The sequence below is a fragment of the Taudactylus pleione genome, unplaced genomic scaffold (genome assembly GCF_031769625.1).
Source record: "Taudactylus pleione unplaced genomic scaffold, aTauple2 ptg000149l, whole genome shotgun sequence".
In the NCBI taxonomy this organism is placed as follows: Eukaryota; Metazoa; Chordata; class Amphibia; order Anura; family Myobatrachidae; genus Taudactylus; species Taudactylus pleione.
This window is the reverse complement of record NW_028284551.1, coordinates 469,263-485,978: the sequence shown is the minus strand read 5'-3', so window position 1 is coordinate 485,978 and position 16,716 is coordinate 469,263. Positions and strand designations below refer to the sequence as shown.

At 43.6% G+C, this 16,716-nt stretch overlaps 1 protein-coding gene across 4 annotated transcripts in view; it reads right to left on the bottom strand.

Annotated features, from left to right (window-relative positions):
* Nucleotides 1-16,237, bottom strand: part of MARF1 (meiosis regulator and mRNA stability factor 1) — an 83,293-nt gene extending 67,056 nt beyond the window's left edge. For 3 of the 4 annotated variants that reach the window (XM_088474213.1, XM_088474214.1, XM_088474215.1), the window contains exons 1-3: nucleotides 16,160-16,237; nucleotides 12,852-13,059; nucleotides 5,277-5,948 (exon numbers count right to left, since the gene is read on the bottom strand). In XM_088474213.1, coding sequence (XP_088330339.1) covers nucleotides 5,277-5,948; nucleotides 12,852-13,001 — 822 coding nt within the window. In that variant the 5' untranslated portion in view covers nucleotides 13,002-13,059; nucleotides 16,160-16,237. The remainder of the gene's footprint in view (nucleotides 1-5,276; nucleotides 5,949-12,851; nucleotides 13,060-16,159) is intronic. The other variant, XM_088474216.1, reaches the window with a different exon arrangement.
* Between the last annotated feature and the right edge of the window lie 479 nt (nucleotides 16,238-16,716).

The following is a 16,716-nucleotide window of genomic DNA, read 5'->3' as shown; positions in this document are numbered from 1 at the left end:
ATACCCCTCTGCTGTTGCCGCACTCACTGTGCTCCCTATTCATAATAAGTGAGCAGCTATATAGTCAGGCCCAAATTATTGCCCTTCAAGAATTAAATTGTGCCCTCAAGGATCAGCACCCTGCCCTAAAAAATTTCTAGAGAACACCAAGTAATGTACTATTTGTGAAAAAGTAGCAAAGCGCATTCAGGCTAGTCTACATTGCTGTCTGTTCATAAGACTAAATGTGGATAATAGTGGAAAAATGATGCCATACAGGTCAGTGATCGATGACATAGAACGTACAGTTTTCCACTTTTAGCCACATTGCCTGTCTCCTGTATAAACAGCAATGTAGTCTTCATTCTTTGTGTAAAAGTAGCATCATATTTGTGAAAAAGTAGCACATTGTTGAATTCAAAGTGCTATGTGGGTCATTCCATGCCAAATCACCCAAAAAAAATAAAATATTGAAACTTTTCAACCCGACTCAGATTTTCAAGAAATTTGGTAGGATACTAAACAGCATAAACTAACTTTCATATGTAACATTTTAACGCTCAGTGATACACTGTTCATGCTACAGGGTTGCAAACATGACAAAACAGATTTTAAATTTATGCTTGCCAGGTCGACTAAAACAAATCATAACTTTACTTTTAATTGTGGTAGAACTTTCATGTTGGTCTTGTTTTGAAGCTAAGGGAACATAGTTTTCATAAAAAATAGTTCGATTTAAGTTTTGACTTCCATTTCAAGGTCACATGATGCGACCTTTGACCTTGAATATCTAAAAAAGTATGTTTAATTTTTTTTGTACATAAAGTATCTTATACACTTGCATACAATCTCTCTTTGGTATAAGTTTCATTTTGGGAAGCCTTTGGGAACAGGAGTAACAAAAAATGTATTAAGAACAGCAGTTGAACCCTTCTTGCACCAACCAAGCAACTGGCAAGTTCAGACTGGTTTTGTAGTGTGTCTATTCTAGGGATGGTCATTAGCGGTTTTCCATCAGCGAGAACCATCAATGTGGTACAACAGCAATCTATGGTGAACCATTGATGGTTTGCACCCCTCTATGGTCACCACTGCCGGGTGTCTGGCAAGCCACGGGTTGTGCAAAAAAATGGGATGGGGCTTGGCGGACAGCCAAGGGGCGAGGCAAAGCTCTGTCATGAGCAAAGAGGAAAAAAAAACAAAAACACAACGGGTTCCACTTTGCCATTGATGGCAAAACCATTAACCATTAGTAGTAAACCATTGATATTTGCAAACCATTAATGCCATCCCTTCTGTTTGCTTTTCATTCTGGCTGCAGCTTCTGCAATGAGAACTAGTGATAGAAGGGATTTAGACAGTTTACCAGTGAATAGTGGTGGTTTAATCAAGAGTGACAAATGGATAAGAAGTACATTAAGACTCAGAGCGTATATTCTAAAGAATATCTAATGGGTTGCAGCACTTAGGAGCAGGGCCCTCTACCCTCTTGTGCTGCTTCTCTACTTTCATCTACTTCTTACTCCCCACTATTGCACCTAACACTTTGTTGCTTTGCTCTGTTGTGTTATGGTTGCTAATGTAGCAATGTATATTATCCATGTCCTGTATTGTACTGTAAGTCACTGGTCAACTTGTCTTTGTACGGCGCTGCGGAACACTTGTGGCGCCATATAAATAAATATTAAAGGAAACAGCAGCAGAAGAGCACAATCGGGCACAGGTTCCCTCAGCTGTTTTTTTGGTTCCTGTTTTTTTTTTTTTTTTTTAAATATAAGTTCTGCAATTTTTATAGCTTTTCTTTTGCAATAGTTTTCATCTTTGACTCTTTTCTTCTACATAGGTGATGCTCCCACACGGCTTAAAATTTTAATTTAAATGACAGCAAAGCTGATTCAGTCCTGTATGATGCCACTTCTGTGTTACTTTCCTCATCAATTGATGTAATTGGTCCTTCCACAGCAGTGAAAGAAACCCTTTTAAATTGTTTCCTAGTTATCACAAATCATTTTTTTATCACTATTGACATGTGGCTGTATTTTAATCATCCATGGTAGCATCTTCCTTAATGATTTTCTACTGCTGCGTCCTTTAATAGCAAATGGGTTGCAACACTGAGTCCTAATGTACTTCATTGAAACACTCTTGACCAAACTACCACTATTCACTGATAAGTATTAGAAAAAAGATGGTTGAATCAAACTGACTTAGGTACTAATTAAGTCACCTGTGGTCAAGCATGGATATCCTTAAAACCTGGTCTGTTAGGGTGCCCTGAGGACTGAGTTTGGGAACCTCAGATTTAAAAAAAATTATATATATATATATATATATATATATAGTGGGGCTCTGGGCCCCCCTGAAAAGTTAGCAATGCTCGCATCATCATGGCCCTGCCCCTTGCTTCACAGTAATTTCAGCATTGTGTAGTGGTGGCGGGGCCAAAGTGATGCGTTTGCGTGGTCAGGCCCCCGCTCAGCTTCTAATGTCGGGTAATATCCCTAGCCACAGCCCCTATGCCGCACCGCATCGCGCCCCCCGCTATGCCAACCTAGCTGTCCCCTCCTGGAGGCAAGCATGTCTTGTATCAACTAGTTCTCGATGCAGCAGCTGCGGCCAGAATGCGTGGTGCAAACCATCGATTGTTCACCATAGATCGTTATTGTACCATCGATTGAAACCCACCGATTGCCATCCCCAGAACACAGAGACACTACAAGACAAGTCTGAACTTGCCAGTTGCATGGTTAGGGTTTAAATGCCGTACTTAATATTTTACTCCTGTTTCCAAAGGCTTCCCAAAATAAGCAAAACATATACCAAAGAGATTGTATTTAAGTGTATAACATACTTTATATACAAAAAATACATACATACACACAGCGTGGATGGCACTCCCACTTGTTGTCCAAATTCAGGGTGCCCTCTGGGGATAGCCGCACATCAGCAACCAAACACATACATATAGCCAGCGGTACTCCAAGAAATCAATGCAAAGACAGGCAGTTTACATCAACGTTTCGATGCGTTAATGCATCTTTAAGATACAAAAAAAAGTTTGACAAGGTACTTGAATACCCTCCACCACGTGCAGACGCCACGGCATCCGGGTTTGGCAAGAAGACGCCCCTTGATGACATCACCGGCGCGATCCATTGTCATGGTAACATGTGAACTAAAAACATAAACATAATGCCTTTAAAGGGGGCCAGTTACTAATAATACAGATATTAGTACTAATCTAGCAGAAATGATCGTATTGTTTAAAGAATGTTAGAAAAACAAAACATATTGCTGAGTATAAACTGCTTCTACAAATCACAGACATATGACAATTAATTGACGCTAAGTCAAAACCTACAACGAAATTACATGTTCAAAACACCTATACAAAGACAACTATATACCCAAATATCATGCTAAAACAGCTGTGGAATACATCACTACCAGAACAGCAATCCGGACAGACATCCGTAATTGCTGTTACAAAGCATATGTCTGATTTGTAGAAGCAGTTTATACTCAGCAATATGTTTTATGTTTTTCTAACATATTCTTTAAACAATACGATCATTTCTGCTAGATTAGTAAATATATCTGTATTATTAGTAACTGTCCCCCCTTAAAAGGCATTATGTTTATGTTTTTAGTTCACGTTACCACGACAACGGTGATGTCATCAAGGGGCGTCTTCTTGCCGGACCCGGATGCCATGGCGTCTGCACGTGGTGTGGTGGAGGGTATGCAAGTACCTTCTCAAACTTGTTTTTGTATCTTGAAAACAAAGCATTAAAGCATCGAAATGTTGATGTAAACTGCTTGTCTCTGCATTGATTTCTTGGAGTGCAGCTGGCTGGCTATAATAAAAAAAAAAATATATATATATATATATATATATATATATATATATATACATACATACATATATATACACACACATACATACACACACACATATATATATATATATATATATATATATATATATATATACACACACACACACACAACTTTCAGATATTCAAGGTCACATCATGTGACCTTGAAATGTAAGAGTCAACATTTACATTTTTTTTTTTTTTTTTTTTTATGAAAACACTGGTCCTTTAGCTTCAGAACAAGACCAACATGGAAGTTTTACTACAATTACAAGCAAAGTTAAGATTTGTTTTACTTGACCAGGCAAACAAATTATAAATGTTTTGTCATTTTTGTAACCCTGTAGCATGAACACCAAATGGATCACTGAGGGCTAAAATGTTACATATGAAAGTTACTTTATGCTATCTATCATCCTACCAAATTTCATGAAAATCTGAAGGTGCCCACACACCGCGGCATTTTACACGATTTGGCCGATTGACGAATCATGACGACGAATCTGGAAAAAAAAAAAAAAAAAAAAGTACAAATCGTGAGTTTATACTCACGAGCACGATGCCGATGCGCGTCCCCGCTTGTCGTACATCGCATCTTCTGATCTGCCGTGCTGTAGGGCAGATTAGCCAATCTGGGATACAATGCATTGGCTGCAAGATAGATCTTTAGTCAGATTGGACATTTTTTACTCCAAATCGTGATCACGACGGCAAGGGAGCTCCCATGAAAGTTCATGAGGAAATTGGCCATAAAATCGTATCGTGAGGACATCGGTAGGTGTGTGGGCACCTTGAGACAGTCGGGTTGGCTGTGATAATTTGGCATGGAATGACCCATGTTTCATATAGTACAGAAGTGACAGCAGTGCAAATTTACACTCTTGAAACCTTAGAGTAAGATCAGGTGCCACTCTAATGAATGTCACACTGAGCGCAATGCAGAGTAAAAAAAAACAAAAACCACATCTATACCTACTGTAACATCTGTTTACAGTACAGTTCCATTATCCAAGCAAGCAGCGACCTGCAAAATGCGTTGTGGCGATAGAAAGTCCTCTATCTGCTCAAAAGTTTTATATCAAACAATTATCTGAAAATTGATCATTTACTGGAGCTGTAACAAAACCCTACCAACCAAGGACCCTCCCACTCTTATCCTTTGGGATGAATATATGATTACTACTAGTGAAACCTAATAGTCTACATTACCATTTAGTGTATAAAGCGGTTAATTATTAAGAATCAAACAGAGAAACCAGTTCAAACTAAAAATACAAATTTAACTTAAATGAGGTAGGCTACATGTCAAACGCAAAGGATAATTTGCTATTTCAGGAGTAACTGGATTGAGGGGAAAAAACAAAAAAAAACCAAACACATTAGTACAGTAAAAAACAAAAATACTGTAACTGAACAAACCTTTTCTAAGCAGACTTCACAAAAGGAAGAGCCTTTGAAAAAGACAGAAGGTGTGTTTAGATGAAGAGAACCCGTGCAAAAATGTGACAGAATTTCAGACTGTGCAAGATGTGTCTTTAAATGCTGTGTAGCCCCATTAGTGAAGTCTGAATAAGAGTAATATCCAGGAGAAGTGCCGTGGACAGGGACTTGAAATTTATGTAGATCACTGTGAAATGGGTTTAAACGAACATTGGTGCAGCAGGGAACCGGGTGAGCTGAGTGAAGCTGGCAGGGAGAGAGACGCTTTTCCATACACACGTTTGAACAGTTGGGTTGGTAGCTGTTGCAAGGGCTTGTGACAGTCACTTTTTTGAATGGACTTTCTGGAGAGAATGATAGGCCTGGGGCTATTTGACAGGTAATCGTGCCAGCAACATTTTTGTCCAGAATAGAGTTAGGCTGAAGAAAACCACTCCCATTGAAGCGAACATCAGATGTGCAAGAGGTGCCATTAGAACAAAGTGCACAGCAGCTTACTTTGGATCCAGTTTGATGTTGAATTGACTTTATATGAGGAGGTTGAATTTTGGAGAGGGGGAAGATATGTGTGCGTGGTTGAAGTGTGGGTGGGGGAGGAGGTGGGACATCCTTCAGTTCCATTGTGGGTCTAGTGCTCTCCATGTAATCTTTCTGAAAGCAAAAGGAGATTTAAAAAAAAAAAAAAAAAAAAAAGTTAACCTAGCAGATAGTACAACACACACCTCAAAAATGCCTGAAAACAAGCAAAGACTCGTGGCTAAAATAAAAGTACTGCATATACTATATACATTACATGATTTGGTCGTCCAGTTCAACATGATCTTCATTCTAACAAAAAGGATGCATATATCCAGGGAAATTAAATGGGCGCAGTTTATTTAAAGATATAGAAAATAAAGAGTAATTTGTAAAATTAGTTTGGTTTAATTTTTTTACTATAAAAAGTAACAGTTTTGGCAAGTGTCATGCTGGGCACACAGTAGACAATAACAGGATTTTGGTACTTACCGATAAATCCCTTTCTCCGATTCCACAGGGGACACTGGAGTTCAAGACAGTGGGGTATAGACGGTGGTAGAGCAGAGCCTGGCACTTTAAATAATTCTGAAGTGTGACTGGCTCCTCCCCCTCTATGCCCCATCAGCCCCAGTTTTAAGAACTGAGCCCGAGAGGAGACGGTAGACAACAGGAAAATGAGGAGAAGGAGAAGACCACAGAACGGAACAATACCGACTGAAGGAGAACAGAGGAACCCACTGCAGGGAACACATGCAGTCACACAACTAGATAAGGACCCAACAAAACGGCAGGAACGCAGCGCTGGGCAGGCGTCCAGTGTCCCCTGTGGAATCGGAGAAAGGGATTTATCGGTAAGTACCAAAATCCTGTTTTCTCCTTCATCCACTAGGGGACACTGGAGTTCAAGACAGTGGGGACGTCCCAAAGCCAACCTCCCGGGTGGGAAGCGCGGAGAACCTGCCGACCTTTCGGCCAACCGAAACAGGGACAGCCCAAGACTGGAGGCATGTCGTAGAGCCAGGAGACAATCAGAGCTCCTTGCTGAACAGTCACAGACATTCCACAACTTACAGCGTAAATTCAATGGAATACGGCTAGAGAGTAGCCGCAGATGAGAAGCATCAGAACACCGTAAGCTCAGCCAAAAACAAACCAAGCAAGACCGCTGGGAGCAGAAAACCCCAACTAGAATCCATAGAATGGCAGTAACATGAGAACAAAACTCGAGAAAACCGTACCAGCGACAACTACAGGAAGCTGCAAAAGTCTCAGACAGCAGAATCCCAGCACTGCGGGACATCAATCATATAGATAAAAGTATAATGATACCAATATACAGAGACGGAGCTGAACCCGTCCACAGACTCTTAACCAAGCAAACAAGGAGGCAAGAGTCACGACCTAACAGTCGCCCTGAACCATTCTCGAGGTCCAACTATAACTACTAAAGGGTTGGTAACCAGTGGAAGGTTTAGACCATAGAAGTTGTCAACGAGTGGCGATCCCACTGGGCATGAGACGGATACGAGAGGATTGAGACTACAATTCCTTCCAGTGGGTCAGACGGCAGTACCACCCCTCCTGTCAAACAGCAGACAACTTCCTACATGATGGTAGAGTGTAATCAGTACCAACTACTGGCCTGAACATAGTATGAAAACACCCAGGATACCCTTAGCAGAAAAAGAGCACGGATGCCACCTCCACCCAGGGAGAGTTACCAATATAGGGAAGTATCCCATCCGCAAGGCTAAAGCACTAGGACAACTATGAAGGTACCATTCAGGTACCTGTCAGTGTGCTGAATTTATCAACAGATACTGAACAGGAAACTAACCAGGCCCTCTGTATGGAACATAGAGACTGTCACACTTTATAGTAAAGATGTGCATTAGCCCATAGATGCGCTTCAGTCCATAAACCCAACAGATTCCAGTAGAATAGGGTCACAAATCTCAATGTTACAACTATGCACCTACACACCAGGAAAGCTCTAAAGTGTACAGCCAACTGATTTAAAAGAACTGAAGGCTGCTAGGACAGCAGCTAGGGTGCGTAAGAGAGAATAACAGCTATGTCAGGATGCATGAAAAGGAAGCATCTTCCGAGGCATTAGTGGGGTAAGCCCGCTTACCTGTGAGCGACCAGAAGCCCTCTGGACGCTATGTAGAATGTCACTGACGTTATTCATCTCACAGCAACCCACCACGACAGGTACAGAGAGTAGCCTCAGTGGGCAAAGATCAATGCTCTACAGCACGGACTTCAGTCTGGAGATGCTGCAGAAGAAAATACTGTAGAAACTAGCAAATTGTTAGTGGAGACAAGAAGGCCGTACAACAGGACGCTATACCTGAGCCTGTTCCATTAGGGATATGTATCCATATAGAGATTACACATACCCCAAAAACGGTCTGCTAGTGTATCCTTACATTAACACTTATAATGGTGAAGTGTGTATTACGCCCACAATCTGATACAACCCAGGCCAGACCCTGCCTATATCGGCGGGTGGCCCTAGGCCTCATGTAAATTGACTAAATAAGCCATGAGGATGGAATAGATCCAGGATTCTCTATGTACTGATAGGAAATGTACCCAAGGGACCATCAGATACCCATTTTATTGAGATATGCGACAAGACAATAATATAAACTACCAGAATCGATGCTGGGAAAGGTACCTGTACATAGACATAGAATGCGTTAATTATCCCAAGTAAGAAGAGATATATATATATGTAGTGATAACGCCAGTCAGGGCCAAAAACAGATTTCTCCAATTATTAGGAAAATTCATACAAGGAACAGGAATATATCAGTATATATACACATACACACACACACAAACATAGCTGCATGAAAAGACAAACTCTTTGAAAGGAAGAGTTAGTACCGACATAGTAAGTCACTTGTCAAACTCCTGCACCAGGAGATCAGCACGCTACATACATATATACACACACATATATCCCACAATAGGAGATCAGCATGCTATATCTATATATACACACACACTGCATTCCTAGTGTCTTACAAGTTGGTTACTAAGTGCGCCCTAGAGTGTAGTTGTAATTAATAGGTCCCCCGAAGTGGACGCCGTAGATATAGACTGCTGGAAACAGGACTATAACCCGAGGCGGGTGTAAGTACATATCCTTATATACATGTGTGGACATACAGGAAGGCCCCAGGACATGTATAGAGTCCATACTAGAAGCAATGCCGTAGGAGCCTCTGACTATCCAATGTAAGCTGCAGAACATTACTCTAGTCTATAGAGCCACCATATAATATGTATGTATATAACAGACAGCTTCTGGTAAACCCTGGCAGCGTTCCAGACGTGGAATAATATGTACCTTAATGATTGTGGAAGTATAGGCATACCTACACATATCCATAATTATATACATATACACACACACCACCCAATCCCTAGGGAGAGATGGTGTAAGCGGAGTTATAGAACAAACTACCGGATCAGGAGAGTCCAGCCTCTCATCGCAGCATCCTCTTTAAATATGCTAGGTATCAGACATAAAACTGAGAAAAACATATCCTACCCCTGCTTTAATGGTAAGGATAAGAAGCAATATATATACATATACACATACACACATATACACACACACACACACACACATACATATACACATACACATACACACATACAAATCCCCACATGCCTACGCGTACCTACATACAAGATTAGTAGGTGACGATATAATTTGAAAAATATAACAAGGGCAATAGTTAGAGCCATGGAAGGAACTGAGCCCCAGGTCTTAACGCCAGGTTTAGTATAAAATACAAGTATATACATACATGTGGCTTACCTCCACGCAGGGAGACTGCTCATGTGCCGCGTGTGGCCGTCATTCTGCTACGGCGTTGGGGCAGGAAATGTTAGCAACTTACTATCCCAGACTGATTGCGATCCTGGGACCCTTCCGTTACCGGTGTACTCGCCTTATCAGGTGTGCCCCAGATGATGGAAATCAAAAGCTGACCTCAGTGATGCGAGACAGCAATGCCAACCACCACAACGGCCATATGTTACTACTTCGTGTTGTGTGTGCTGCCGAAGGGAATAAATAAGATATAAATCCATATAGATGCATACCTTCTAAGGTAAGCACCGAAGGCTGTTGAGATTTAACATATGTGCAGCCACATATATGCATGAGAACAGTACGGCTCATTCTTAAGGTGAGCCAATGTGAGGCATAAGCCTGAGGATGGGACGCACCCTTTTTGTAACCTTGAGTTAAAGATATTCAATAACCGTAATTTCTGGCAGCAGCCAGAACAGTGGCCCCGACTATGCATACCATACACATTTAGGCAGAGTGATCTCTGGCAGCTATAGATGCAAGAAACACACTGCATTATTCTGTTACACATCAAGCATATTTGCCCCAGATGTTCAATGTAATAAGCCTGCCGCACCTGGTATACCCAGGCGGTCTCCCATCCAAGTACTACCCAGGCCTGGCGCTGCTTAGCGTCCAAGATCAGACGAGATCGGGCGTGTGGCCATAGGCGCTGATAGATATGTGGTGGGCAAAGCGGCATGGACACAACCTCTATATTAGGCTGTGGCATGTTCCTCCCTGTGCTTCATTTTTTTAAATATAATATTAAACCAGTACACTGCCCAGTTCCGTACTGGAACTACCGACGTGCAATATAACAGAGATGAGGCAGAGCCAGATCTATATAAAGACTGCAGGTTAAATTACAAACTCCACAGTTGTGTCGTTAAACCTAATAAGACCAGTGCTGTAGGTTTAAGTAAAGAAAAAAACGGGAGAGGCCATATGCAAGCACAGGAAGAACATACAAACTCCCAACAGCTAGGGCCGTTCTGGGAATAAAACCCACAACCCTTTTAAGGGTTGCACCCCCCACAGAACTCCAGAGTGAGGATGCAGGAGATGCCGGCAATAAGCCCCAGCTCCTTTTAAGGCAGGTGCATATGCTGTTTTAAAATACTCGCTGGAGGTAATGGCGGCATCTGTGCACGCCAGCATGGACTAGACTCCGCCCCTTATCAATAAGCGGGCGGGGCGCAAACAATGGCTGGTATAGCAGCGCGAGTGGGGGAGCGGGAACGTAATAGCCAGCGCATCTTCATACAAGCACCGGCGCCGCAACCAGCAGCCGAGAGCGCTGAATAACAGCCTCGCTCTCCGGCGGCTGTGTGCAGAAGCCAGCACTTCTACAAGCACCAGCGCGGCAGGGAACAGCCGCTCTGAGCAGCTTCCTAAGCCCCGCCATGCGGCCAATTGTAGGCAGCGCCGGTGCAATCTTCATACAAGCACCGGCGCCGCAACCAGCAGCCGAGAGCGCTGTGAATAACAGTCACTCTCCGGCGGCTGTGCTCCTCCCCCTGCAGAAGCCAGCGCCAGTGCTTCTTCAAGCACCAGCGCGGCAGGGAACAGCCGCGCTGCTGCGCAATGTAGACTCCCTTATGGGAGTAGCGGGACGCGCAGGCTCCCTCCCCGTGGGGATAGAGAAGAGGGAGGATTCGGCTCTCGTGAGAGCTGACAAACAGAGCGCTGTCAGCTCTATTAAGTCAGACAGCGCTCAGTAGCAGGATATCAGGGCTCGCTGCTAGGCAGCAACATTACAGACTGTCTGAACAGTCTCCCTGTACATGAATCCGCGCTCTATGCGCGGTAGCTCTGCCCCTTGTAATAACGCTAGCGGCGTTTTAACAGGATTCCAGGAGGGGTTATACTACAGTGTATACCACCTGAGCCTGGGAGGGGGCAGAGGGGCCGCAGATTAAACTCAGTTCCCCATAAGGGGAACAGAGCTATACTTACCAGCTGCTGGCATCAGGGCTGCGGCTAGGCATTCGGAAGCACGGACACAGCCTCTATATTAAGCTGTGGCGTGTCCTCCCTGAGCTACTGCCAGGGTGCCTTGGACTCCGACACACACTCTTATTTAGTGGTGGCGGGTCTCCTGATGCCTCCATGTAGCAGGCTGACAGACGCAGCACTCTGTCAGCCTGTCCTCAATGCTTTGTGAAAGCTAGAAATTAAAATAAAGTTGAAATAAAAGAAAAAATACTAAGTGTGGGCTGGAGCTCAGCCCTATGTGACCGGCTCTCTCGGGCACATTCTAAAAACTGGGGCTGATGGGGCATAGAGGGGGAGGAGCCAGTCACACTTCAGAATTATTTAAAGTGCCAGGCTCTGCTCTACCACCGTCTATACCCCACTGTCTTGAACTCCAGTGTCCCCTAGTGGATGAAGGAGAAATATTGTGTCTAGAGACTATAAACAATAGTTCATCTGGACCATCTTTAATTGTGTACACCCAATTTATTATTCAAAGACTTCTAGTATAGATATATTGCTTTGGTCATTTTGCACAGCAGATGCAACATATCTGTAATATATAGTGTTAATGTTGTGTAGTGTACAGATGGCCGCACAAAAAGGTGGCACAATTACACACGTTGACCTGACAGTGTTTACAGAGACGTGACTGGTAGCTCACGATCCGCTGGACATACCGTTCAGATAGTAACAAGGATTGTTTAAGCTGGGTACACACTGGAGCAAGAGATTTGATTTGACGATTTCCCTTCAGCCTAGAACAAATTATATTGTGTACACTGTACAATCCCGCCAACGACCAAACTATATATTTTATCGTTCGTATAAGATTTATTGTTGCTCCTGTACACACTAGTACAACCATCTTTAAGATCACTGGCTGAGAGTGACAAGAGGTGATATCTTCAGAGGCCAAATCGGAACAACATATTGTCTGATCCTCCTGTTGGCCGTACACACTAGGCGATGTTCCCCATATCACTAGGTTTCATGTGCAGCACTGACAACCAGCGGGAGCGCACAATCGTGCTTACACACAGTGATGTAGACGATTTGTCATAATGAAACGGTAAGTCGGCACAACAATGTTCAAAGGTGTACCCAGCTTTAGCGTGTATGTCAAAATGGTTATGAAAACACTCAGGTCGTCAGCAGTTATATCTCCAAATAACACATCTTACCGATTTCTCTCCAGGAGGAGGTAATGCCGGATTAACAGTTGAAAAGCAGTTTGAGAGTTTCCACACCGAGGGCTCAGCATCCTTGTCTTGCCTTTGAAGCCATCCGACAGACTTCGTGCAGAGGTTTGCCTTCTCATTCCCTTCCATCATACAGCCACGCAAAGCACTTGAGCATCCTATAGGGCCGCCTTTCTTTCATTATTCCTTCCTTTCAAACAGAAGGCAAAGTAACTTAAGACTTTCAACATGGTAGCCAAATCCTTATCAAATTCATAATAATTTAGCAGAAAGCAAAGTGTAGACACAACAAATATACTTAATATAAGAATGCAGCAAATAACCAGAATAATAAGATTAATACAATGTAAAACTTAAATTTTTGGGCAAGATTGTCTTAAACACCAAGTTTTTTTTTTTTTTTTTAGGCACAATCTCACACCCATCAGTAGACCCACAGATTTTTGTTCATATTGTAGGTCTGCGAGCAAAAATGTGCAAGGCTGCCACAAGTTCTGATGCCATTGCAGCAACTCACCCACCTTGTGTGCAAGATAATCACACCTAATTTTATTCCCCAGATGTTTGGCATTCAAAACATTTGTGTTACACAATTTAAAGCACATTCCATTTTACACTACAGAACACAAATCCAGTTAGCTGATGACAACATACATATGGAGCAACTGGTAAAATCCCTCTCAAACCATTTGGGCAAACACCATCTGAACTACTAGGCCATACAATTTGGTCATGAACATGAATCCATGTAACCAGTGGCTCACACCAAGCACCACTGCAAGGATATATCTCATTGGTGTCTGTCACTGTGTTGGGAGGTTGTACTATCACAGGAACAGGATCACATTGGGGAATTATACCATTGTATGCTTTGCTGCAAACTGAAAATACAAGCCATACAGGCTATGACACCATTAAAGAAATTAATCATGCTATTCACACATTAGTAATCACATCAGATATAACGAAGATGTTCAGGTCTTTAATGTAAAATTACTGTACTATGATAATTAGGTCTATTGACACTCTTAAAGGGCGACAGAATGAAGATATGTCCAGGTTACAAATTATACCTTTGCCCATTGGGTGAAGGGGTAAAGTTTAGGCATTCTTTCAGGAGTTCTACATTTACAAACAAAGCCAAAGTAGACCTTTGCTGAAGAGCCAGCCTTTGAATCAATTGAATTCTAAATACAATAATTTAAAAGGATTACCTTAGGTGCCACACACTCTCCAAAAAGGTAATTTAAACTGTGCTGCTTGGTGCAAATGTCTGTAAACAGCATTGTGACATTCTACAGCAGTGATAGGCAACCTGTTACCCTATATGGGGGGGGGGGGGGGGGCACATAGGGCAATCCTCTAACCTTCAAAATAGCTGCTCATCACTTTAAAGCCACGTATCCACTCGCCGATATAAAAGGACGATTGAACGATAACGTATTTGTTGTCGTTCATTAATCGTGCAGTGAATATGCCGGCAACGACCAGCTCCCGCTGGTCATAGTCAGCATCGCTCAAACAATGACATCAGGTTGAGCATGTTCAGGGGATGAGGGAAGGTGCCTGCACTGAACATCATATCATTCAGTGTGGGCACTGCACAGTATAATGAACTGAAAGATTTAATTATCGTTCAGTCCTTCATTGTCAGCAAGCTAAAGGTGCCCACACACATACCGATGTCCTCACGATACGATTTTATGGCCAATTTCCTCATGAACTTTCACAGGAGCTCCCTTGCCATCGTGATAACGATTTGGAGTAAAAAATGTCCAATCTGACTAAAGATCTATCTTGCAGCCAATGCATTGTATCCCAGATTGGCTAATCTGCCCTACAGCACGGTAGATCAGAAGATGCGATGTACGAAGAGCGGGGACGCGCATCGGCATCATGCTCGTGAGTATAAACTCATGATTTGTACTTTTTTTACCCGATTCGTCGTCACAATTCGTCGAAATCGGCCAAATCGTTTAAAATGTTGCTATGTGTGTGGGCACCTTAAGTTAAAATATTTAACAAAGGAAAGACACCTCTGTAATAACATTAGCAGGTAATATAAACAAACATTAAAAGCAACAACAAAAGCAGGAAGAAACTGGGGGTCACAAGTGAGAACTTCAAGGCCACATGTGTACAAATGGAAAAAGAAAAAAAAAAAAAGTGGGAGCAGAAGGGAAGACAAATCAGGAGCACAAACCAACATACAGGAGCACTAAGATGACAATACACTAAGATGACAATACTACACAGAACCAGTATGAATGACCAACAGACGAGAGCCCGGCAGTCAAAATCCCAACGCCAGCAGGCCAAATAGCGCAGAACCCAACAGAGGTAAGTACCTAAGCCTCCCCTCTTCCCCCCCCCCTAACCCTCCTTTAGGGGTGCCTAAACCTATACCCCCCCTCCCCACACCCTAAACCTCCCTGGGGTGCCTAACCCTAACCTCCACCCAGGTGTGCCTACCCCCCCCTTCCCCTAGCCTAACCCTCCCCAAGGGGGTGCCTAACCCCAAGTCCCCACAGTGGCCCATAAAGCTAGAACCCCCCCCACCCCAACCCCATGGATGCATACCCCCGGCATTGGACGATCAGTCTGGCGTCAGGATTGACATAGGAGTCGGTATTTCAACACCTATGTTGGATCCCTTGCCGGGATTACACAGTCAGGCTTGTGACCGGCAGCCACAACAGGACTGCATCCTTCCTACACAAACAGGCTATGAAGAACAGCATCTAGCATCAACTACACTGCATACAAAAATCATGAGAAAAAAAAAAAACAGCAACTTTTTGGATAACGCTTGTGCACATTAGTGTGAACACTCGCACTCCAGGAAGTTGTGATTTTTTTTTTATTTAATTTAAAGACCAAAACTGTGACAAGAGCTAATAAACAACAGTGTTCCCTTACTGCCAGCCCTGCATACAACCATACATAATAAGCATCAACAACGTAACATCACACCGCCCCAATACTCATACTACCGCAGACACGGGCTCAGGACTCCCAGAGGGAAACGTTATGGGGAGAGCAGTTCACCTGGGCGCGATACTATACACCCTAATAGCAGGAGAAGCCCAGGCGCCCCTTCCTCATACAATGCATGTATTACAGGCATCTCTGTTACATGTATGCAGGGGTAGAGCGTGCCGCAGGGTAACCAGTGATGGGGTCCCCAGTGTGTGCACACACTGACGCAGGTACACAGCGACGCAACACCCCCAAGGCCAGCAGGTTCTATGCCCGGGGCCCCCGCCCTTACGGCGGCTTCTCCAGCTCACCTGGCCCGTTCTGACCCGCAGCCTCCGCTCACATTTCCCTCCCGTGTATCGGTGCTGCCCGCACACTTCCGCTCTGCGCCTCCCCTTATTGTGCTTTCTCCCTGTACGCAGCACGCCCGGGTGACGTCACTCCCCGCCCATCACTGGCGGCTCGGTGGGGGGAGGGGCGGCAGAGTGTACAGCTCTGTCCAATCTAGATTCCATTCCTGGCCGCCTAGGAGCCCCCAAGTCACTCGGAGCGGAGTCGGTTATCTCCGGCACACTTGTAGGTCACTGGCTACGGTGGGAGTACAAGTCCCAGCATGCCATTCTCTGGCAGGGCCGCTGCATACCGGGGAGAGCGTCCTCTCACGTGATACAAACAAACCATGTTGGCGAGGCTGAAGTTGAAGCAGTGCGTTAATATTGTATAAACAAAACATCTTGTCCCTTACACAAATGTAATTATATTCTGCCTGGCCTAACAAGGTTTTGGGCATGAAATAGGACAGTAAAACTGGCACAGGTACTAATTTTATTAACTTAAATAAGTAGCTGTAGTTGTGCAAGGGTTAAAT